The sequence below is a fragment of the Naumovozyma dairenensis genome, chromosome 2, assembly GCF_000227115.2.
Source record: "Naumovozyma dairenensis CBS 421 chromosome 2, complete genome".
NCBI lineage: Eukaryota > Fungi > Ascomycota > Saccharomycetes > Saccharomycetales > Saccharomycetaceae > Naumovozyma > Naumovozyma dairenensis.
In genome coordinates, this window is record NC_016480.1 from 1,008,243 (window position 1) to 1,032,251 (window position 24,009).

At 33.7% G+C, this 24,009-nt stretch overlaps 10 protein-coding genes and 1 non-coding gene across 11 annotated transcripts; 7 read left to right on the top strand and 4 right to left on the bottom strand.

Annotated features, from left to right (window-relative positions):
- Nucleotides 1-622: 622 nt before the first annotated feature.
- Nucleotides 623-1,120, top strand: NDAI0B03980 (uncharacterized protein; the record flags this gene model as incomplete). The annotated part of the gene is made up of 1 exon (XM_003668627.1): nt 623-1,120. One exon carries the CDS (start codon nt 623-625, stop codon nt 1,118-1,120), a length of 498 nt encoding a protein of 165 aa, XP_003668675.1.
- A 2,807-nt stretch (nt 1,121-3,927) lies between these two features.
- On the top strand, nt 3,928-5,691 carry NDAI0B03990 (DEAD/DEAH box helicase; the record flags this gene model as incomplete). The annotated part of the gene is made up of 1 exon (XM_003668628.1): nt 3,928-5,691. The coding sequence occupies one exon, from the start codon at nt 3,928-3,930 to the stop codon at nt 5,689-5,691; it is 1,764 nt and encodes a 587-aa protein (XP_003668676.1).
- Nucleotides 5,692-6,222: 531 nt separating this feature from the next.
- On the top strand, nt 6,223-6,801 carry NDAI0B04000 (uncharacterized protein; the record flags this gene model as incomplete). The annotated part of the gene is made up of 1 exon (XM_003668629.1): nt 6,223-6,801. One exon carries the CDS (start codon nt 6,223-6,225, stop codon nt 6,799-6,801), a length of 579 nt encoding a protein of 192 aa, XP_003668677.1.
- A 1,146-nt stretch (nt 6,802-7,947) lies between these two features.
- Nucleotides 7,948-10,431, bottom strand: MKT1 (Mkt1p; the record flags this gene model as incomplete). The annotated part of the gene is made up of 1 exon (XM_003668630.1): nt 7,948-10,431. One exon carries the CDS (start codon nt 10,429-10,431, stop codon nt 7,948-7,950), a length of 2,484 nt encoding a protein of 827 aa, XP_003668678.1.
- Nucleotides 10,432-11,068: 637 nt separating this feature from the next.
- Nucleotides 11,069-12,115, top strand: OST3 (dolichyl-diphosphooligosaccharide--protein glycotransferase OST3; the record flags this gene model as incomplete). Its single annotated transcript, XM_003668631.1, has 1 exon — nt 11,069-12,115. One exon carries the CDS (start codon nt 11,069-11,071, stop codon nt 12,113-12,115), a length of 1,047 nt encoding a protein of 348 aa, XP_003668679.1.
- Nucleotides 12,116-12,349: 234 nt separating this feature from the next.
- Nucleotides 12,350-15,853, bottom strand: TCB1 (tricalbin; the record flags this gene model as incomplete). The annotated part of the gene is made up of 1 exon (XM_003668632.1): nt 12,350-15,853. The coding sequence occupies one exon, from the start codon at nt 15,851-15,853 to the stop codon at nt 12,350-12,352; it is 3,504 nt and encodes a 1,167-aa protein (XP_003668680.1).
- A 933-nt stretch (nt 15,854-16,786) lies between these two features.
- On the top strand, nt 16,787-16,860 carry NDAI0Btrna9N. The gene has a single exon. It is a non-coding gene; the product is annotated as a tRNA-Asn (tRNA).
- Nucleotides 16,861-16,907: 47 nt separating this feature from the next.
- Nucleotides 16,908-19,016, top strand: YVC1 (Yvc1p; the record flags this gene model as incomplete). The annotated part of the gene is made up of 1 exon (XM_003668633.1): nt 16,908-19,016. One exon carries the CDS (start codon nt 16,908-16,910, stop codon nt 19,014-19,016), a length of 2,109 nt encoding a protein of 702 aa, XP_003668681.1.
- A 357-nt stretch (nt 19,017-19,373) lies between these two features.
- Nucleotides 19,374-19,787, bottom strand: VPS21 (Rab family GTPase VPS21; the record flags this gene model as incomplete). The annotated part of the gene is made up of 1 exon (XM_003668634.1): nt 19,374-19,787. The coding sequence occupies one exon, from the start codon at nt 19,785-19,787 to the stop codon at nt 19,374-19,376; it is 414 nt and encodes a 137-aa protein (XP_003668682.1).
- Nucleotides 19,788-20,381: 594 nt separating this feature from the next.
- On the bottom strand, nt 20,382-22,088 carry PTC5 (type 2C protein phosphatase PTC5; the record flags this gene model as incomplete). The annotated part of the gene is made up of 1 exon (XM_003668635.1): nt 20,382-22,088. One exon carries the CDS (start codon nt 22,086-22,088, stop codon nt 20,382-20,384), a length of 1,707 nt encoding a protein of 568 aa, XP_003668683.1.
- Nucleotides 22,089-23,467: 1,379 nt separating this feature from the next.
- NDAI0B04070 (uncharacterized protein) lies at nt 23,468-24,007 on the top strand (the record flags this gene model as incomplete). Its single annotated transcript, XM_003668636.1, has 1 exon — nt 23,468-24,007. One exon carries the CDS (start codon nt 23,468-23,470, stop codon nt 24,005-24,007), a length of 540 nt encoding a protein of 179 aa, XP_003668684.1.
- Nucleotides 24,008-24,009: the final 2 nt, after the last annotated feature.

Consider the following 24,009-nt stretch of genomic DNA (forward strand, 5'->3'; position numbering starts at 1 on the left):
CAATGGGGAATGAAGATGAAGACGAAGAAGAAAGCAATCAACTTGTTGATGAGGAAGAAGACGCTGATGAGAATAAAGATGATATCATTGTTCCTCCTGTTAAAATTTTCAATGAAAGAAAAAATCTTACTGATCTAGATTACTCTCGTCAGATTTTACATCCTATTTTGTTTATTTATATTAGTACGAATGAAATGATTAATTACCATAGGTTTATGAAATTTAAATATGAATATCCTTTATCATAAGAAGGCAAAAAATCGATCGTTAGGGATATGCGACGTGCTATTATAGGTTTGCTTAGGGAGCTTATAGCTATAATAAACATTTTGAATTATCCAAAGAAGAGTATGCAGGCCACGATGCGATTACGGGATATTCTGATTATGCTGTCAATCCACATAAAGCCAGACATACTCCAATTAGCAAAAGATCGGAAGTATTAAGTAGACTATGACAAGAATGGTTAGGTTTGAGAACGTATCATGAGACAAAGACAATCGAACCATTGTATAGAACTAAAGAGCCAAAATTACCAGCTCTCACTCAATCTCCTTATGATATTGCATACGTGCGAAATTCATTTTTCTATGATTCTAGATGCTTATCAGAACAGGAAAGTATGCTATTATTGAATATATACACAGGACAGGCAAAAGTACATCCAATTCAAATCTCACCGAAAGATGATGCCTTTAACTGGTATAAGTTCCCAATTTATGCCCTTTCCGAAGTTGCATCAAACAAGAACCAAATCTCCTTCATATTTGAAACAACCATGAGTGCAAAAATTATAACTTTGAAGAAAATTCCTTCAATAAAATCATCGTTTAAAGTTGGTGATTTCGATTCTTTTGAGAATACTAAGACTGGTCCTGAAGAACATGCCTTTAAATGTCCTATCTATGTTGGTACTTTCGAAAATTTAATGAATCGTAGTTTTTGTGATTTGATTCGCAAATGGGATGAAACAATGGTACAGCTGTCTTTGTGTTATTTGGCAATTAATGGCTTTGATAAAATAAATCAGGATCTCTTTGAAAGTGTGAATATTGGTTCCTTAAAGTGGTTCTTCAAAATATTGGTATTCACAAAGGTTGATGGTGTGTCAGCAAACTAAAATATTGATGAAAAATTAGGGATATTGAAGCAATTAATCTCGGTAAAGCGCATTGACATATCTGAGTATATATATTATCACAATATGCTGAAAGAGCTGCCATTGAAACATATATACAAAGAATTCTGGAAAGAGGAGTCCGGTTATGATACCTTACAGAAAAATGCTGCTCTTATGCTAAACGACACTTGCAATTATTTAATCCTAGGACAAATATGAAAATGATGATTATTTCTAAGCAAACTGAACGCAGCTGATGCTTTGCATGCCATGTTAGGAGATATATCGATTAAAATTACTGAAAAAATTGATATAAAAGAGAGGTTTAGGTTAATGGATAATTTCAGAGAGCAACCGAATTCCAAAATTTTGATTGGAACAAAATACTTGCTTGATTTTCCGAATATTGAAAATGATGCCCTAGTCTTATTAATGGGTTAATATATGTCAACTATTTCAGATTTCCTTACCTTCTTCTCTATGATAACTAAGGATAACGGCATAATGAGTGCTATTTTTTGCCAAGGCTAATTTGCAAAGATTCCATGACATTGGATTATCTAACAAACCAGATAAGAAAATTTTATGGAATATCTGCAACCCAGCCCTGCAATTATTGTAACAACTCCAATGAGAGGGAAGGGACCTGTTAATTGAAGTCCATGGCGATGATTGAATTGAGCTGATGCATTATTATGGCTTCATATAGATAGCATATTTCATTATCTTCTAAGTTCTTATTGCACATTTTAAATTGTAACTATCAATTGCTAATCATACCAATATAATATAAAGGTTAAGTAATTATATTTTCAATAGCGTACATCGAAACTCCAAAGTTTATCAACGTTTGGAAGAGTGTTTTTAGGTTTATAATTAATTCATAAAATTTCCTTACTTATGAAAATGTAGTTGTGGTAGTACCAATATTGAATGCATTTCAAAGTTAGAATGCTGATTAGGACTCTCAAGGTTTGTTCCACATTAGGTGACGATAAATGTTTTAGATGGAGAGGTCAATGTATAATAAATCAAAATCTTATGATTTCCAGATATTATAGAAAAATGATCATAGTAATATCAAAGATTGCATATAATTTTAAGTGTATAGTCTCAATATAGTGGGTAACCATAGGAGATTATGCTTTGAATGTATGAGCTCTTGATATTATGATTTGATTTAGTTATCCAATTTTTGAATCTCGGAAATGTATTGAAGATGAAAGTCGGTGAATTAGATGTGGACATTCAGAATAGAAGGAGAACGAGTTTATGACACCGCAGGGATGAAAGTTCCTCCCTAGTTGGTGCCCTTGGTTTTGCTGTCAATAGAGATATTGTCCATTCCAGAGACTTTTCCTTTTTCGAACAAGAAATGAACGTCGGTGAAATCAAGTTCATTGAGACACATTTATCGATTTTACGCCAATTCCACCAAGTCAAACCTCAATCCATGGAATCCACTTATGAGTTGTTTTTTGAGATCTATTCTTTTGTCAAACGCAATTATCATCGTCGTCATAGTTTCATTCATCCGCTAAGCAAGGTTTTGATGAAGTGTTCCCAACGGATTTTCAACTTCCAACCATCCAAAAATACCGTGGTTTAGGTGCTGCTTTCGTTTATTTTAATTGAAATATTCCCTCAGTAATCTTTTGCTGAACATATTGCCTCTGAAAAGTTCATTGACCCTCTAAAGTTAGTTGGATCTATGGCTAACTGGATTACCAAAATGCTATTGCCAGGTGCTAATCCTTTCTGATGGCTTTTGTTGTTGAAAATCTGCTGTTATAACTAGACTGATGTTTCATTGTCTTATCCTGCTTTTCACCATTTAAATGGGTACCGTAATTGTTGACTCTATTAGAGCTTTGGCGACTTATTCTATTTTATATAGCTATCTTAACAACAGAGTTATTTGTGGTGATTCAAAGGCTGATGAGAATTTCTCTTCTGATGTTAGTGAACCATGGAATTGGACCACGAGTATGTATCGGAAACTGGCTATCGGCTACCAAAATTATACCAAGTTCGATGTCAAGGTTTGTAAACCTGATACCGTATTGATTTCGGGTGAAAGATTCTTCAGATCATACATCCAAGAATTCTATGGCAGTGTTCTTGCCAGGTATGATGGTTGCGTTGAAGAATTACGTAAATACTTTGCTGATGTTTGGTCCGTTGAAGCTATTGCTGAGTCTGTGCTCAACAAAGGCCCCAATTCCAAATTCGTTGAGAGTAGAGTTGCTCCTAAGAGTTCATTGTTTTTTTATTTGATGGGCAACCTTACTAGCCCAAGTTCCTCATCCCAAATCTGGTGTTACCATTGAACCTGATGTCATTGCTAAAATTGTAACTGAAATGGGTGTGTGTTTAATGTAGATGATATATTTCTCAAGTACTGGTTCTTACAGATTCCCAGATATGGTTATCTTAAAATATGCTAGTAATAACAGAAATATGTTTATTGATGCAGAGTCTAGATGTTTCGATATCACTACTTCTTATTCCAAAACAAGAACAGCTAATTATTTATACAAATCTTTGGATAAGAAAACTTCAAATTAATTAATTTATTACATTTTTGTCACAAGAGTAGTATTGAAACATGCTCTCGGTAAGGATTATTGTAACATGAGCAGAGATTTATTCCAAGAAACTGACACAGTCGCAGAACAGTATTTACTAAGAAATTACTTGGCCACATCAGTTGGTGGTGGTGGTCAGAAGATGATTTTGATCCTGTTAAATATTCCAGTAATATTTTGAATTCCTTTGTTTTCGTTGATGGTCTGTCTCATACGTTGATGCATTATCATAAATTCCAATCGTTGTTGAAGGTGTACCCAATGTCTGTTGATAGGTTTTCGAGGTTGTCTTTTAGAGAGTTGAGACATGGAATGATCAAGCTAGTTCGTGAATACGTTAAGGTTGAAGGTGAAGATATAGATGTGATGAATGTAAAAGAGAGACTAGCTGGTCATTCTGCTGCAACTGGTCAAGGTATCTACGGTAACGATGTTGGGAGTGGTGTTGGTGCAGATGCGTCGTTGGAGGAGAAATACGCTTCCTTAATCAATAGTGCCTGGCAAAATTGGTTAGGGCTTGGTTATGGCAAAGAAAAAGAAGAAGGTGAGCCTGCTGTAGCCAGGAATAATTGTGTCAAGAAATACGTTTCCTCAAATGGTTCCATCAAAGATTTGTTTGTTGCCGGTAAGAAGTTGTATGGTAAAGAATTTCAATTCAGAGAAGGTCAATTTGATGTTTCTGTGGAAATTTATTTATGGGGAACTCAGATCATCCCTATTCAAGCTCTTCCAGGTTTTCGGAAAACTGCTCTGTTTCAGATTCCTTCGGTTGTATTATCTTATGGTGAACAAAAGACTGTTTCATTTGTGTTTGTTCCTTATGTTTGTTTGTTATCGAATATGAAACTAAGACTATCTTCATGTGGTATCAACTGTGGTATTCTCAAGGATCTGTTTGTTAATGGTCCAGCTGTTGAAGAGAAGAATTTGTTTTGTGATGTTTACGTTGGCACCTTTAACGATTTAGGTTCTGAGAATTTTCTCCGGTTGGTCAATAACTGGTACAATATATATCAAGATTGTATTCTAGGTATGATTGTCATTGATGAGTTTCACAACTTAGAGACTGAACAATTGTACCGTGGACAATCTTTTAGATTGATTTCTGAGATTAACTTTAATCTTGCTTGGAAGGTGGTGGTGATGACTGGTACTGCTGGTAAAAAGGGTATGGTCAAACCTATGAACTTTATTGGTTATGACAAGGAGATGTGTACGTCAATGGTGTCCAATAAGAACAGAATCTTGTACTTTGACCTGGTTAATCAAACTCCTCTCAAGAATATTGTGAAGAAGTTCCAAGTTTTTGAAAGATCTACTATGACAGAGAGTGAGGTGGAAATGTTGGTGGATAGATTTATGGAGTATGATACTAAGTCCAAGGTGATTATTGTTTGCAAGGAAAAGGTTACTGTTGAGAAGTTGTATTTCAGGCAAGATTCTGAATGGGTTCATGGGGATTTACCATCTGAAGAGAAGATTAAGAAATCAAGAAGATTTATAGAAGATGAGAAATGCAGAATAATGATTGGTACAAAGTTGGTCTCAGAGGGTATTGATATCAAAGGAGTTAAGTTGGTGATAATGCTTGATTACCTTCCATCAATTGGGGAGTATATCCAGACGGCAGGTAGGTTGCGTGAAGGTGGGGTATGTCTTTCCTATTGGACCAAGAGAAGCGTTCAAACTTGTTCGGTGAAACCAGATGTTTGCATTACTAAGCAGGTATCCAAATTTTATGATCTGGATTACGACCGTCATGATTTATGTTGTGGCCATCATCATAATATTTCAGAAGATGTTGCTAATTTGTATCATTATTTGAATGGTGATGGTGGTCCAGGAGTTGTGGGAGTTGGTGTAAGTATTGGTGAATCTGATGAGGTTGGTAGTGGTAATTCTTTTTCTTCTGCTAATAAGTCTTCAATATTTGAAGATTTGAGTCCAGATATGGATCAGTCTGATAATTTTTATTGCCTCTAATGATAGTTAGTTTTTTTTTTCAGGTTTATATCATGAGGTAGATTTGCCTGATAATTTGGCAAACAGTACTCGTGGTTTGGTGAATGAGGATAGTATAAATGATGATGATGATAATAATAATAATGATGTGTCGCCTACCCCAAGAATTGTCCTTTTACCGTTTGATCATGGTCCTAATAAAAGAAAAAGAATTATATCCATGATGGATGAGATTAATGGTCTATTCAGCTCTGCTAAAAATGCTTTTGAGTTTATTGGAATTCCATTCGAACTTTGTCCTCGGTTGTTTTTTTATGGTTAACGAAAGTTGTTTGGATTTCCCTTTGCCGGTTGCCGGTTGCCGATAAGCCTTGTCTTGATTGTGTTGGTGCTAAAGATGGTGGTTATGTCTGCTGGGAATTTGGTCTGGTTTTGAGTTTATTTTATTGTTGAAGATGATCATGTCAGAAAGTGAATTTGACTGTGTGAGGAAGTTATCCCTCGATAGTGGCCTCCACGCTGTCATGTTCAAAATATAGTTGTTCGAAACCTATGATATTCGATAAATTCAAGGTGAGTGCTCTTGCGAAGTTTTGGGAGGTCATTGTTAGTAAGCTCAAGTTGCCGGTGCCTGGTGAGTTGTTCAGCAATGACATGGTCATGACAAGATCGTATAATATAATGCGCGAGGAAATTCAAGGTCAGAAGTTGGATATCTTGATGTATTTCTCGGTGAAGGATAGCAGGGATCAAATGGAGGGTCTATGGGAAGCTAGTAATGGTGATGATTTGACCTTCAAAGATATTGAAGCTGATGTTAAGAGGGCTAGTACCACTAGGTATCAGAGTTTACCATTTATTATTAATTTTGTTGGTAGATTTAATTATTTGGTGAGTACTTGTGGTTATGTCTTTGGAGAGTATATGATTCTTTATTTCATTGATAAAAATTTTAAGTCTAGGTCTTTGTATGATGCTCGCGAACGTTCTAGGAAACCACCCAAGGTGAAGGTGTCAGCACACCAATACATCATAATGATGTTTGCTGCGTTCCATAACCGTGATTTTTTAGGTTACTTTTACAGAAGTTTCCATCATTGCCTAGAGTCAAATGTTTTAGTCACTGGCTGAAATTGATGACGTTGTCGGTTCAGTTTCCCAATGATCAAGGTAGAAGGCTTTATTTAATGGTAGGTGCTATGTATTATTTATATGTTATAATTTGTTAGGACTGTGTTGTTTTATTATTTGTTTTATATGATATATTGATAGTATGAAATTATATATTGGTATTATCTTTGGATTTAGCCGCCCAGCTCTCACCAACTAGAAATAGGAATAGTCTTCAAGAAAGATATAAAAGTCAAAAAATGGAATTTGTTGCTACAATTTCATGATCAGAATTTAATGCAGTTTAACATACTAGAGGAGCAAATTATGTTTTGAGGATATTGAAGAGTTGAGAGATGATTTCTGAAATTGCCATTCTTTATTTACTTTACGTTGTTCATATATATTAATTCGATATAAGGAAAGAAAAGATAATATATATCAAAAATAAACTAATTTTTGACTTTTTTCATATCTCTTTTCATACAGAGTTAGTCATGCTACTCTGAATATATATATTTTCAAAGATATAGATTTATATAAAACTTTTTAAAATATATATGCCTTTTTTTAGATATAAAGTTAGCGTGTGCACTACATAACGATGGATAGTCAGTGTCTCTCAACAAATAATATTATTTCCCGAGTATTATTCTTTTAAATTACAGTTTTGATTTTGAATTATCACATAGAATAGTATCATTTAACATAATAAAATGGTTTATCATATATTGTCGTTTAAAGTGCCAATTTTCGGTATATATGAAAAACGACCATAACCTTGTCAATATTGGTGCTAGTTTAGGATACGCTGAGCTTGACGATTTTTTGAAGAACTACTAAAGATAACGTTGCAACCGAGGGTATTTCAGATAACGTTACCAGTCTTAGGACCTTTCGGTAATCATCTTATCGTCCCGCTACTTCTTATATAAACCAAGTAATCTATATACTATACATGAACTATTTACAAACTCCGTGCCCTGTCACCAAAGTTTTAAAAAAATTAACACAGAAGTTTTCTAGTTCTAGAGCTTTTTACGAACACTTCAGGAAGAGAATCATTGATTTTAAAATTAAAATATTGTGAAATTACGTGAATTAAAAACTATATCTTAATCTAAGAAAAAAAATTACTTCTTGTCATTTTTTTTTTTTTTCTATGCATCAATTTTCTTGTTCCTTAATAGCATTGCTACAAAATTCCAATGCTTCTTCTACTATTTTCAAATCTTTTCTATCAAACAAGCCAATAGCATTCAGTTCTTTTAGAACTTTCAATATTTGCATCAAATATTCATAAGAATGTTCAAATTGTTCATTCAAATTAGGAACTGATTTATAAGTTCCAAATTCAGTAGCTACTAAAGCCAAGGCATCAGTCTTAACGTTCCCGTTATGTAAATATTTTTGAAGGAAGAATTCCCACATCATTGCCATTATAGTATTTGGGGTAGCTAATTTAAATGGCATATTTCTAACGACTTTGGATTGCCATTCGAAATTATCTAATGATAATCTATCAAATTCGTTGGCAGTTAATGATGAAATCAATGTCGCTTCATATATTTCATTCATGTTCTCTCTAATGAAATCTAAGTGTTCTCTAAATATTAATGTTTTCTTGTCGATTGGACCATGGTAATTTGTTGGTCTTTGATTGATTTGAAATAATGTTAGGATTCGAGTAATTAATAAAATATATTGAGATTCTTGAGGATATGTTCGTAGAGTAACGTCTGATAATGCAGAACGAACTGATGGTTTTACATCTTCTGATAATGACATTACCTTTGTCTTCAAAAATATTAATAATAGTAATATAGAGTCGTAATGTTTATCATCGATGGATAATTTAGGTAAATTCAATAAGACAGACCCTAACTTAGTTGGTTTTAACGATTTAGTGGGAATATTGAAATCAAAAAATTCTAACTGGGTTAAAACTCTTAACATGCTTGTAGATAATAAATCAAATGATGTAGATAATTTTTTCTCCATTGGAACTGAATTAGGGAAAATGACTTCTTCAGAAACGAAATCTGCTGAAATATCACTACTTTCAGAAAGAAGTTTAATAAGTTCTGCAATGGAAAATTGTTTTTCTTTATCTTGTGTCTTAACTATTATTCTATTGATTTTTTCAAATAATGATGGGGAAGTTCTATTTATTAATGAAGTTGGATAATTTGGTGAGAACCATTTAATTTGCTTGATTTGTTTCATTTGGAAATATCTATTGATTGGCTGAGTCAATAAATTTATATCTTTATTTTTAAACATATCTACGGATAATTTCAATAATTCTCTATAAGAATCGGAAGAACCTCCATCTAATGGTGGTTCTTCAGGATAGATACCAGTACTTATGGCATCAAATAATTTACCAGTGACTAAACCTAAGGATCTATAAAAATAATATTCTGATGGTAATTGTTGAGCAATAAAATCATGGACATCATTAGGGATATCTGATTGGATTTCATGTGTAGAAGATGAAGATGAAGATGGAGAAGTTGAGACAGTATCCTTCTTATGTTTAATATTAGTTGCGCTATCATTATCGTTATTATTATTATCATTATCATTAATGGAAGAGGTACCTGAATTATCACCATCATAGGTATATAATTCAACTTTACCATTTGTTTTCAAAACAGGCATAAATTTTAAAGAGGAAACACCTTTCTCATATCTTTGTCTATATTTGTCACTTTCTTCCTTTATTGGATTAGACAATTGATAAGCGTAGAAATTAGTCCCAGTACTCAAGAACATTTCAAGAGCAATATCAAAGATTTTTGAATTTGGATAAATTTGTAAAGGGGGTAAAGTACTAGATTGTAAATCATTACCGACAGCCATTGCAATATCAATGAAATCTTCATGAGTACATTGGAAATCTTTTAATACTTTTGTCTTATCTATGAATCTGAAATCTTTGTTTGGGAATTCCATACCGAGGATAAATTTTTCAATATTTTTCAATAATAAACAATCAGTTGGACCATAAATGGCATCAATGTAACCGTTATCATATAAATATGCCAATTGAATCCAAGAACAATAAGGTGCGACTTGATAAACGATATCATGATCGATGAAATAGTTAATTAAATCAGATTGGTATCTTTTCAATTCAATAACAGAATTGTATCTAAATGGTTCTTGAGGTTGAATTGGTTGATCAATGTAAGAACTTTGATTACTTGTCATTAGGTTACTCCATTGAGTCCAACCTCTATGCCTTTGAGCCAGTAATAATTCTTTACTTGTCTTTGGAGTGGAACTTCCAGGAGGACTTCCAGAGCCCAATGAGATTTCCAAATTGGATGAAGCTGAAGCTTCTGCGGCAGAGGCATTAAAATAACCATTTGATTCTAATTGATTATAAGTCATTGATCCATTAAATATGAAGATTGGAGTGATTTTATATTCTTTAAATATTTTCAAATCACTTTCTAAATACATTTTCAAACTAGTTGGGAAGCCACCGATGGCATCTAAGAATTGTTCCTTCTTATAACTCAGTAGTCTTGAAACATAATGGTTAATGTCTATACCTAATGTTGAATTTTTCAAGGACTCAATTGGATAAGCACCAACAAGACCTCTCTCGAAGAGATAAGTCTCTAATGATTTGATAGGCATGGTAACCGAAAAAACAGGAATCGAATAGTCTTTATTATTATAAATATGCTCGATTCACGAAATGGAAGTGAAACAACGAAAGAAAATAAGCGATGATCCCTTGGATAGTACAACAAACAATGGTGTGTCTCGTTCGTTATTATAATGTCCTTTCCGGAATATAAACAAAACGAACAAACAAACAAACGCCAATTGAATAGGTATCCACCTTCTTATAGTAACAATAAGATAGTATACCCGATAGAGTATCACTGAGGGTCAGTATGAATGCAGCAATTGACAATGACAAGAGCATTCCCATCAAACCATAAACTTTATTTTCTAGAGCCTCCATTCCATAATTTAATAATCCAATTTGATTGTTATTTGCCTGTTTTCGCATTTCCCGATTTCTTCCTTTTCCCATTTTGATCGCGTTGCACGGCATGGCCTGCGCTTTCAGTTAACACGTAACGTAACATATGTTATATATTATATATATTATATAAGGTAAGGTCGTTAAGTTGAATGAAAAGTTTCACTGGAATAAAGGCAAAGTTATAAGGGCAATTAGGATTACGAGACTCAATTGACGCTGTTGTATAGGTTTGTTTGTCATTCCGCATTGTTTGTCCTATTGTAAAACTGAAAGAATACTATGAAATTGTGCATATACTCCTCTGTCTTAACTATACTATCGTTATGCACCTTTGGAGCCCTTGCTCTAGATAATGCATCATTATTAAAAGAAGCACGTAAGTCTTCTGACAATATTATTAATGTATCGGGAAAAGATTACGAGACCATTCTTTCAGGCCATCGTGATGCTAATATATTGGTTCTTTTTACTTCTAATTCTCCTCAATTTGGCTGCTCCCTTTGTGCAGAGTTAGAATCAGAATATGAAGCCCTTGTTTCCTCATGGTTCCATGATCATCCTGATGCTCTTTCTAAAGATGATTCAGAAAAGGCATTGTTCTTTGCCAAAGCTATGGTCAAATCCCCACAAAATATCCCAAAAATATTCGCTGATTTCGGTATTGAACAAATTCCTCGTCTTCATTTATTAAAAGCGGGTAGTAATAATATGCTTGATTCTGAAATTGTTGATATCCCTGCTGATAAAGATATTGCTCGTGTGCAACATTTAATTAATGCCCTCAAAAGCGCTACTTCTATCACGGATTTCGAAGTTCATGAAAAAGTCAATTGGGGCTCTACCATCATCACAGCTGTATCCGTCTTCATTATCGTCTTCTTATTGAAAAAACATACTTATATTGCCACATATTTATTGAATTCAAGACTAGTATGGGGGGTCTTATCAGTATCTTTCATCATCTTAATGATAGGTGGTCATATGTTTAACAAAATTAGAAATACAATGTTAGCGGGCACTTCGAAAAATGGCGAAATTATATATTTCATTCCAAATGATTTCCAAAACCAATTTGCCATTGAAACACAAGCTATTGGTGTCGTTTATGGGATTTTAGCCACTATGGTTGTCACTTTAGCAATCGGAATTCCTAAATTAGGAGAATTATATAAGGGTAATAAACGTCGTTCAGTCGTAGAAGCCTCTTTCTCAATACTATGTGCATTGTTCGTTTATATGTTCTTCGCTGCTTTGACTTATGTTTTTAACCTGAAAACTGGAGGTTATCCTTTCCAATTATTGAAAATATCTAGTTTATTCCATTAGATGAGCATGAGCTGATATAATCTGGGAAAAGATTTAGGGTCAATCTATTACGTACAAACTTAGTCGACTACATACAAATTTCTATGATAAATTATATATCATATAGTCTATAGAATGAAATATCCCGATTTCTTAAAGGAGATTTTTTGTTTTGTTTTTACCTTCTTTATTACATAAATCAAATAAACTAAAAAATAAAATGTTCTAATAATATTAATGTTTGTGAAAATTTGGCTATTCTTCTTCTTCGTCTTCTCTTTCCTCATCTGATTTATAGTTGTTATTGTGTTTATTCTTTTTACCACCAAATATACCTCTTCCTATCTTACCAACTGTACCTAAACCGGTACTAACAACGGTCTGTCCGGCTTTCAAACCAGAACCAATACCCTTAGATGCAATATCACCAACTTTAGCTTCACGTTTCGTTACACCAGTAATATATCGAGATGAATATGTAAACTCTAAATGTGCAACACCACCATCTTCCCCATTGACACCTTTAATTTTTACATCGAGCGACGTAGTTCCCTCAGGATCAACTTTACTTAATGGTACTGAACCCCAACCAATAGTATCATCTCCACTAGCTGCATCCCAATCCATCACTTTAAGAATTAATCTATCATGCATACGATTATGGATTTCAATAGTACCAGAATCGTTCCAAGTTGGATTCAAAGTCTTCTTTACAATCTTTGTTTTCCAACGAGGATCATCTTCATCATTAATATAAAATTTGATAAATGGATCTGAATATCCATTTGTATCAGCAGATATCAAATTCTCTGCACTCTTAGCTAAAATGGTTAATTCACCAGAATTAGATTTCAAATCAGCTTGAGGTAATTCATCAACATCAATTGGGAACCATGAAACTTGAACCATAATCTTGGCATTCGATTCACCTGAAATATCAATGATGCTTGGTTTATAATAACATTCTTTAACTAAATCAATAGTTGAAATAGAAACTTGGCAAATACTATTATCGACTTTATTAGAAAACTTCTTCTTGGTCACTTTGAAGGTAGTAACGGAATCTTGTAATTCTTTGATCATAACATCACCTGTCCAACCCGTTCTGATTATCCTTGATGATATTTGTGGGGAGACAAAACGAGGATGCCCATTTGCATCGAAGAAAGCTTGAACGTAAAGGCCTGTTTGTGGTAATTCACCATCTAAAACTGAGATGGATAAAACACCAGCATTGTAATTGGTTAATTGGTTGGTTAAGATACCAACTTTTCCTTGCCTGAAAACATTTCTTCCTATGTCTTTAATTTCAGTTTCTTCCTGTTGCAATTTACGCTTCTCGTCTGTTGATAGTTTCTTTTCGTCAACGGTTTTTTTACGATCTTCAATCTTCTTCTTACGTGATTGGATTTTTTCAACATCTTGAAGTTCTTCTAATGTTAAAACAGGCATTGTTGGATAAAATGAGACTTTATATGTAATATTACCTTGTGAACCTTTCTTTCTAACAAGAGGTCCAACTCTTGACTTATCATCGATATTTATGGCATATCTATCATTTTCATCTTTATGGAAAAGATCCTGGATTTTCAAATCGAATTTACCAACGCTACGATCTTTATTAACGGTTTCCACATCCATACATTCAATTGTAATCCTTTGATTGGATGAAGTAACAGCAACATAAATTGCTTGTTCCCAAACAGGATTCAAAGTTTGTGGCTGTGTATCAGTTCTACCTTTTGAAATACCATTGACTAACACTTTAGCATAAGGATCAATTTTACCAATTTTTTCCAAATTCTTCAAATTCGTTGCCTTTTCGACAAACACTCTCACAACACCAATTGGTGGAGTGTATGCAATGGACGTGGTACCAACATCTAAACTAACAGGTTTCCAATGAGTAGTGATTGTCAATTCACCTTTAGCATCTTTCAACGGAATAGATTTCTTATCGATTTGAGTTCTATCAATCAAATCGTTCAAAGTTTGAACAGAAGTACCTACAATACTGTCATCGTCACCATTTTTAATAACGAATTTACATCTTGTCTTACGACGATCCATTATAACAGCTTCATAATCTTGACTCCATTTGATAGTGTCTTCATCAGATGTTGCTTTTTTTGTAGTTAAGACTAGTTTTGCATTGACATATAGCTCAACATAAGCGTTCACCTTCTTGTCAGGTTCATCTTGTACAATCCTAACCTCTTCAACGACAATCTTAGAGATACCAGTATTCAAATCTGGTAATTCTTCAACGACACCACTAGGTAATCTCTTAGCGACCAAAGTTGGGAAGAATCTTAAATCGAAATTCATTTCCCCGATTGGCTTTGAATTTCTCAAGAAATTAGCATGAACATTTCTTTGACTATCATTATCATGTAAAGAATTTAAATTATATTCAATTCTTCCCAATACTTTATCTTTCAATTTAGCACGCTTATCGTAAAGACTAATCGTCAAAGGGTCAGTAAATGATTGTAAAAGGATATACATGGTTTCATTCCATACGGGATTCAATGTGTCTCTAACAGTTCTTGTTTTGGCTATTCTTTTACCACCAAATTCAAAAGCTAAATATGGATCAATGGAAATATTAAGCATTGATGATGACCGTTTAATATCTTTAACATTTTTTATTGTAACTTCAAGAACACCAATAGATAATGCAGAAGAAGATATTAATTGTGGAATGTTTAATTGTAACGAGAAAGGTGGTAATAACATTGGCCCCATATATTTGGAAGCCATTCTATGTATTAATGGCAATAAGCCAGGAATAGCCAATATTTCCATATTGAAAAGGGAGTTACCAAAAAGTGAGGCGACGAAATCAATATCTGGAACTTCTAATAATTGAATGTTAACAGTTTCCATATGAGGAAATGGAGTCATCAATTTAAAACGAAGTCTTGCGTCAGCTTTGAAAGAAACATCTGATACTGAAACAGGAATAACAAAGCCAAATATATTTGCCTTGATAACTACACCTTGATTAACATAATTTCTCACTTGTTTCGCATTCATATCTGATAAATCATGAGGGGTAAAAGAAAGACTCCAATCCATGACAACGACATCCGAAGCTGTATTCTGGAAGGTCTTTACACGATCAACTCTTGGAGGTTTAATACCTAAAGTGAATTTATCTATCCAAAGAGCTTTAATAAAGGTTGGAATGGAAGGATTTGTTCTTATGATTTCATTAACTTGTTGTACCACCATTTGGGAGGCATTAGGTTCAATAATTGGCCAATATTTATCTAACAAGGTATTTAACCACTCTAAAGTTTCATAGTCATCCTCTACTCTTTGTACAGTCATTTCCTTTTGAACTAAATCTCTAATAGACCCTCTATACTTTTTAATAGAAGTTCTGTATAGCAACCCAGTGATAAGTACCACGAAAAATGCAGGAGCAAATGAGAAATGAAATTTCCCAATGGCAAAGGATAGTATACCACCAAGGGCAAAGATCCCCACAGAATGATACCAATCACCATATAGAGTATCAGGTATAATATTATCCAATATGGTTTCTTTACTCATATCCATTAAATCATCTTCAGGGGTCAATTCATCTTTTTCTTCCCAACCACCTAATTGCTTCCAACCTACGTAGGTAGCATCAATATGTGGTCTGTTGACTTTCAAAGCGCCTACATGTTCAGCTTTGGATTCTGAAATGTTTGCGCTTGTCTTTTCTAATGTTTTCTGTCTTGTAAGTTCCGTTCCCTCCTTCGACATGTTTTTTCTCTTACTTTATAGTTGGTATCCAATTCCGGTTAATTTTGGAGTTTACTATTTAATTGGGTATGTTTCTGTTGTCTTTGATTTTGGTTATTACTGGTTAAGTAAATTGGTTCCTGAATGTTTCAAGGAATGTACCAATTGTCAACCTTAGTTATAAGCTCTCCATTCATGATATATTTGTTCTTGTTAGTTCCCTTGAAAGTTTTTCCCAGATTTTCCTTTGTCTTTCTCTTGTTTAGACCAGATCGCAGTGAATTCCGCGCAGGACGGTCGTATGATAAATATTTAAGGGGGGCCATTTATTTCTACTATTAAAAGGTTTTATAATTAAAAATACTCAGTAATCCATATTCCAGATATAATACATCTATATCCATTGAAGTGACTACATAGAGACCGTTAAAAGTTATGGCTTCTTAATAAAGATTTTTCAGTTCAAAGTTCCTATTTATCGTCAAATTAACCGAGTTAAGGTGGAAATATATATATATATAGATCTATAGGTAGAGTGTATATATGTGATTTAGTGGTTCGGATAGGTTTACAAGTTGAGGCTCATTTTCACTTCAGTTAGCTAATCGAATTCACTTTTTTACGACGCTTCTCTACTTGCTGAATTCAAGAAAAAGGTTTCTCTCATATTATTACATGATCGATTTCATACTATATTTCTTGCATTTTCGATCTTCAAGTATAGAGGATATGTTCCTCCCTATATATCTGAAATTTTTCCTTTGACCTGTTTCTTAATTATTTTTAATTTATCTGTTGCACCTATTGATATTTATCGTTACAACATAGTTGTTCCACATTGTTAGATTAGTTATGGTGCGTATCTGGTTCATAATTCGTCGTAATAAGATCCCAGCGGTCACGGGACCGCATTGGCGAACACGGCTGTCACCTAAAAGCCAAAATTTCCAATCAGACTCCATGGCCAAGCTGGTTAAGGCGTGCGACTGTTAATCGCAAGATCGTGAGTTCAATCCTCACTGGGGTCGATTGTTTTCTTTTTTTGGTATTTTAAGGGACAGCAATCTTGGAAGAGATGACATGCGATGAGATGAAGGTGAAGGTGGATCTTGAAGTGGAAAAGAACCAAGATAGCTCTGTTTATCAACCAACTTATGCTGGTTTTACGAAATTTACCATGTCATATCAAACATTACCATTAACTAGACAAGATTGTCCTCTTGAAGGATTTTGCCCGGGAGAACATAATGTCCCAAATCCACGTCAAATTTTAAAAATTGCTTTGAATTTGAAATTCTTAATTGATGAAACCATTAAGGTAGCCCTCAGTACTGATGAAATAATACAAGATGGTTCCTCTATTTTAAATTCAAAAATTGTAACTCTCGCATACGATGCATGTGGTGGGAATCACAATGATAAGAGAAATCTCCTCAAGTATAGATCTGTCATTATCTTTGCCATATTAAGAGTAGTTAAATGGAATAATGAACTAGCTTTGAGAGAATTACATGATTCAGAATTATATGAAATGAGATCCTTGGCTTCTCAAAAATTATGTAAAATGATTATTGATAAAGAAGAAACTAGAGATTTAGATTTCTTATTCATGCAACTATTGTTACGTAAATATGTTATTAATGAGAAAGATAAAGATATGGAACCAATGAATGCAGTAGAGTTGGCTACCGATTTACATTGTATTATAGTTATCGGATCAAGTGGATTTCAAAGATGTTTGAAATGGGTTTGGAGAGGTTGGATTCTTCAAAATTATCGAGATCCGACAATGTTCATCAAGGATGAGAAAATTTCATCTATGAAATTCATGGACCATTTCAACCCAGAGCGGATCAAGACACCAAAATATCAAAATATCTTACAAATTCTCTTCGCAGTAGTATTTTTAATTCTGTATACTATCGTGGTAAATGGGAAAAGTGGAACCAATGTGGTACCATTGGATTTCTGGGAATATATCTTTTACTTATTCACTTTGGGTTATATATCAAGTGAATTTTCAAAATTTTATTACATTGGCAACGCCTACTTTTCTTTTTGGACATGTTTCAATGACACATTATATGGTATTGTATTAACATCTATGATATTCCGTTTTAATAGTTTATATTCATTCAAATTGGACAAACCTGGTGAAGATTATGATAGGATATCTTATAGAATTCTTTCGTGCGCTGCTCCCTTTGTATGGTCAAGATTATTACTTTATTTAGAATCTGAAAGAATTGTTGGAGCGTTGCTGGTAGTCTTAAAACATATGTTACAACAATCAATAGTATTTTTTGCATTGTTATTATTGATCATGCTTGGGTTCCTTCAAGGGTTCTTAGGATTAGATTCAGCGGATGGGAAACGTGAAATAACTATGCCAATATTAACCAATTTGATCATAACAGTGTTTGGATTAGGTACTTTTGATATGTTTGATAGATTCGCACCACCTTATGCTGCAATATTATATTACGGATACTGTTTCATTGTCACTGTTATCTTGCTGAATATTCTAATTGCTCTATATGCGAATGCATATCAAGAGGTGATTGAGAATACTGATGATGAGTATATGGCATTAATGTCACAAAAGACCTTAAGATTTATTAGAGCTCCCGATGAGGATGTTTTTGTTGCTCCTTTAAATTTGATCGAAATATGTACTGTCCCAGTAACAAGATTGCTTTCAATGGAGAAAAGAAGAGATTTAAATTATTTAATAATGTTAATTCTTTATAGTCCGATGTTATTATATGTTGCTATCAAGGAAGTTCATGTGGCTAAAAGAATTAAATACAATCGTTTAAATAATCTTCCAGATGATGCCAATGAAACGGATACAGAATGGGATTTGACAGATGGATATTTTGGGTTTGAAGACAGTTTATTTGATGATGTTGAATCTGAGATTGGAATTCGTAAAACAACTTTGAAAAATAAAAGGTCTTTAGAATTACAAAGGGAGGCTGAGAATGTAGACAAACACTTTGTTGTCTCAAAAGAATGGTATAAAAAAGTTCAAAAATTAAAATCGTCATCTGAGAGAACGACGTCAAATGGTCTGACAAAGGAACAATTAGAAGCAAGGCTCAGGAAAACTGAAGAAAAGATTTCGGACCTCGCAACATCTATAAATAATCTTACAGAAGTGATTAAAGAGAAGAATGGTTAGTTTAATTCTATGGCATATGTAGAGTAGTACGTATATAATAATATTCTAGGTCATTCATTAAAGAAAAAACAAAAGAAGGATCTAAAATAAATAGTTATTTCGAACCATAGGCAAAGGAGCTAGTTAGATAGTCGGAATCAAAGAGGCTTGATTTATCCCCCTTCGGTACACTGTTCCTTTCTAGAATCTTGGGTAATCAGGCTATATCAATAATCTTTGTGAATCATCTCTCTAATTAGTTGGACCACAGTCAATGTTGTCAAGTATAACCACATCCAACTAATCAACAAATACTCTTATAATTCTTATTTCTGTTATTATAATTCTGTAAATATCTTCTATATCATATTAATATATTTAGCAATTACAACCGGAAACTTGGCTAGCTGCATGAGCAGAATTGGCCAAATCGATTCTTTGTTCATTTGTGACACCAGCGCTATCTGGATTATCTCCATCACCTGGTTTCTTCAATGGAATTTTCTCCCCAATGGCAACAAACGCCTCATTAATATTCGTAGCTGTCTTAGCACTAGTTTCGAAAAATAGTAATCCTTCTTCCTCGGCTAGCTTCTCACCCTCTTCACGTGCCACTTTCCTTTCATTTTCATTATTTTCTAAAATATCAATCTTATTCCCTACTAATGCGATAATAATATCTTTACTTGCTTGTTCATGTAATTCTTTCACCCAATGACGAGCCTTAATGAAAGATTGGGGTTTTGTAACATCATATACGACCAACGCAGCTTGAGCATTTCTATAATACATGGGGGCTAACGATGCAAATCGTTCTTGACCTGCTGTATCCCAAATTTCAAATTTTACTGTATGATCATTAATGGTGACTTTCTGTGTTAGGAATGCCGCTCCGATTGTTGGTTCTTTGTTTTCAGAGAAATCATTAGAGACAAACCTTAATACTATTGATGATTTCCCTACTGCTGCTTCTCCTAGTAAACTAATTTGACTGCTGTTATTGATCTATCCATTGTTATTTGTCTTTAATATTGTTATGTGATTGTAAAAAGTAATACCAGTGCCCCACAGTGTATTTTGGTACAATTTAAAGTTGGATATTGGTTGCTTTTGCTTCTATAGTCGATCTACAAAAATTATAGAATAACTGTTTTATGTAAAGGAGTTTATTATAATTATTGTATTTTACATTTATATTGGACGAGAAATGGCCGCGCCACACTAAAGAGAGTGAGAAGAAGACGGGAGAACAGTAAATTATAATTACATTAAATACTTTATGTTTAGATTAATTAATTATATCAAAAAAAAAAAGAATACATTGTTATTATTATTATTATTATACTAGGTCATATTATAAGTTATTACTGTGAGGGGTGATGTTTCTTATAATCTTGGTTTGGGTGGTGTCGTTGCTTCAGGGTTGATTACCATGGAACCATCACTATTTTCCCCAGAGTCGCCGAAAAATGCCACTGTAACAGTCAAATCATCTCTGTATCTTCTACTCATTGGAGATGGGATACTTACCAACGTGGAAACATATTCCTGTTTACCACCAGCACTGAGGGCATTCCGAATTAAATGTGTGGCAACATTCTTATCCTGCATTAAATATTCGGGATTCTTGGCATAGTCTCTATTTTTATCTTTCGTATTATATCTGAAAGGTGGTCTTTGTGAATCCATATCCGTTGTCAAGTCTTTCACATTGGGTAATTTCCCCAGAGGAGTTGCGTTAACGGTTTCTATCAAATTATTTGATTCCATCCATCTTACAACTAATCCAGCAACTTGTTCATTAGTCAACAATTCAAATAATCCATCGGATCCCAATACCATGAATTTGGTCTTATCTGTTATTTTCGTTGTAGTAATTTCAGGTTCCGCAGTAACGTAAGGTGGAGTCAAGAAATCCCTTGGTTCCTTTCTGAAATATATCTTAACATGATCGGGCAATTCTGATAATTGCTTCCCATCGACTTCTTTAACTTTATAACGATAATCTCCAAAGGCTCTTGATGGTTGTAATGAACCCAAGATCCTTCCATTACGAATAACATTTGGTTCATTTGGATGCAAATTACGTATTCTCTCGACCTCACGAACATTATCACCTGTTTGATCGATCGATAGGGATTCCACTGTCCAATTGCCATTTTCATCTTTCCCGCAAAGTAAAGCTCTTGAATCACCGGTAACAGCTACTTTCAAAGTTTTATTCAATGAATTGTACATTGTTAACAGGGCACAAGAGCCAGAGATTGCAGGTAAAGTATTTATCATGTTTTCATTTGTTGGACTTTGAAATAATTTTCTAAATGATTCTTGAACGATATCATTATCTAATTTCAAAAACCCACTCTTGATGGCGTTGTCTATTTTTGTTGAAGATGGGAATAAACCATTCATCGTTGCTGTTGTAATGGAATCATACGAATTATGTATCTGGTTTGCCACATATCTAACAAGATCTTGACTCAATTTTTTAGAAGTGAAAGTACCGCTATGGCCATCGAATATTCCAAAGAAATATAAATCTTCTTCATCATTTGATGATTGATCTTCATTAGGTATGGTAATAATTTGTTCCACATGATTATCTTCAATTGGATGGTTTGAAGGTAATTGAGAGACGTCGTAACGGAAGATACCCTTATTACGATTAATCGAATGACTTTCTTCATTATCGTGTAATTTTTTTTCAATTTGATCTTCTGCAAGGATCATTATTGTACCTTCTTTATTTTGTGTGTTACCATTTTTTCCAGAATTCTGGTTATTGAAGAAAGTTGAGAATTCCTTTATGGTATTTATTGAATCTAATGATAATGGATTACCCTTTGTTGTTAAGTATGAATATGATAATAAGAGGATTCCACCACTTAAGAGAGTTAAGCTTACGTCTCTCGAATGGAAAGATGATGAATGCCTTGAAGAAGACGATGTATCGTTCAAATGTTTAGAGTTATGAGTTGAAAAATATGATCTTTCTACTATCAGTTTGTTCAAAGCAGATGATTTTTTTCGTAAGATATTTCTTGAGATGTATCTTGTAGTTCTTCGTAACAATAGTTGGTTCAACGGTGACATAGTGAAGGGCGTTGTTTGAAACCTATTGATAGTTTAATTGTTTTCAACAATGCTAAAAAATAGAAGTACTTTGCTTCTATGCATTTATTCCTTATGAACTCTTTGGCTGTATGAAGAGATATTTAACAATAATTGACTTTACTTATTAAAAAATCTGCGTATTTTTAAGCTACTTAGTTAGATACATACTGATCACCGATAAATGGACCCAGTGACATTTTGTGTAATAATGACCATGTCAAGTAGATTTATGAGGGAACCCTGATGAAGAACAGCAAAGATGATAGTAGAACGTCAAGGAAATAAGAGTAAACTAAGTATTACTTTAGCTCGTAATATCTACGCTTCTTATATATGCAATGGATTTCTTTAGCACCAAGAATTTCTTCAGAACTGACATCCACTTTCAACTTTTGTTTTGCCACTAGGAGGCCACGGGATCAATAATTATGATTATTTGTATTGCATCCAGTTAATGAGAGCCTCCATTAGTGGAAGTAAGTTTTGCATAGACGAATGAAACTACAGAAATGAAGCCCATTGCTTGAGTAGCGTTAAACTCATCAAAGATTCACTTCATACAAGAGCCTCGCGATGGACATAATAACCACGATGGTCATAAATAACTACAATGGTCCTCTTGAAGAATCCTTCTTGAACCATATCAATGCTGGACTAGAGCATTATACACTTGAGCATTTTACTACTTTGCGTAAATTTCTTTTTGTAAACCAACTTTAAGTGAAATGTTATTCTAAATAAGTGATAGCTTTATGGATACAGTTTAAAAGTTGGGTCCATTACTGATGCCTCTTTACTCAATGAAGAAAATTACGTATAATGCAAACATGATGAGGTGATGATAAGAAAACCATAAGAACAAATATGGAGATAGTTATGTTAAATGAACTATTTCCACAGCAAGATATACAGATACATATAAAAGAAAGAGATGCAACTACATGGTACAAGGCCAGAGAACGACTAACTCTAGCTTATAATGCTTGGAAAAGATTAAAATTGCTTTTGATAATAATATTGAAAACAGTTCGCAACAGATTCAGTAGTTTAACATCTATTTTATATGCTATAAATTCATCTATTGTGGTGGATTACTATTAGAATCGTTCATTTAAAGTTCAGCACTACGCGAATAATCTCTTTAAAAGTAAGTGTATAATAGAATTTTTAGAACGATCATTATCACAAGTAGCACTTATAGCTAATCTAACAAATTAATCAAACGATAAAAGTATGTTTGAGTAAAATATAAAGGGCTATTTAATCAAATGCATGGAGAATCGGATTGTTGCATTCAATGTGTCCTTTTAGAATTCAATCAGACCTTCTGAACAATCCTCAGCACTCCTTTCGTACCCATGGAACATAATTGCATGTATTTTAACAGCGGTTGTAATCTAACTGGTAATTTCATGTGTGACCAAGGTAAAGCGTTCGAATCTGCAATCAGAGAAGGACATGGCAAAGAGGCAATTACTTGTGTCACTCATTTGTCTAAGAATTTAATCAGGAACGCAAAGGGGAGAGTGATAGAGGCATTCCAGGCAGCAACCCACACACTTGATCCGCAAGTATATGGGGAATCTATCAACGAATTGATAAAAAAATTTCCAGAAAATAAAAGGAATTCCGGTAATTCGACTTTCAAGAAACTCACTCAAAGCCCACGATCCTTTTCCAGATTGAAACGTGACTGCCCTCATTGGGAAATATTTACTACAAATCCTGTTGAACAATCCCATTCAATTATAAAGGTGTTGAAAAGAGAGAGTCTCGTGAACATGATAGTGAATTTAACATCCTGCCAAATTAGTTGCCATAATAGACTTTTCCTGAACCCACATTTTCAGGCTCCGCCGATATACCTTCCATTGCTAATACGTCCCCATTTGAGTTGAAT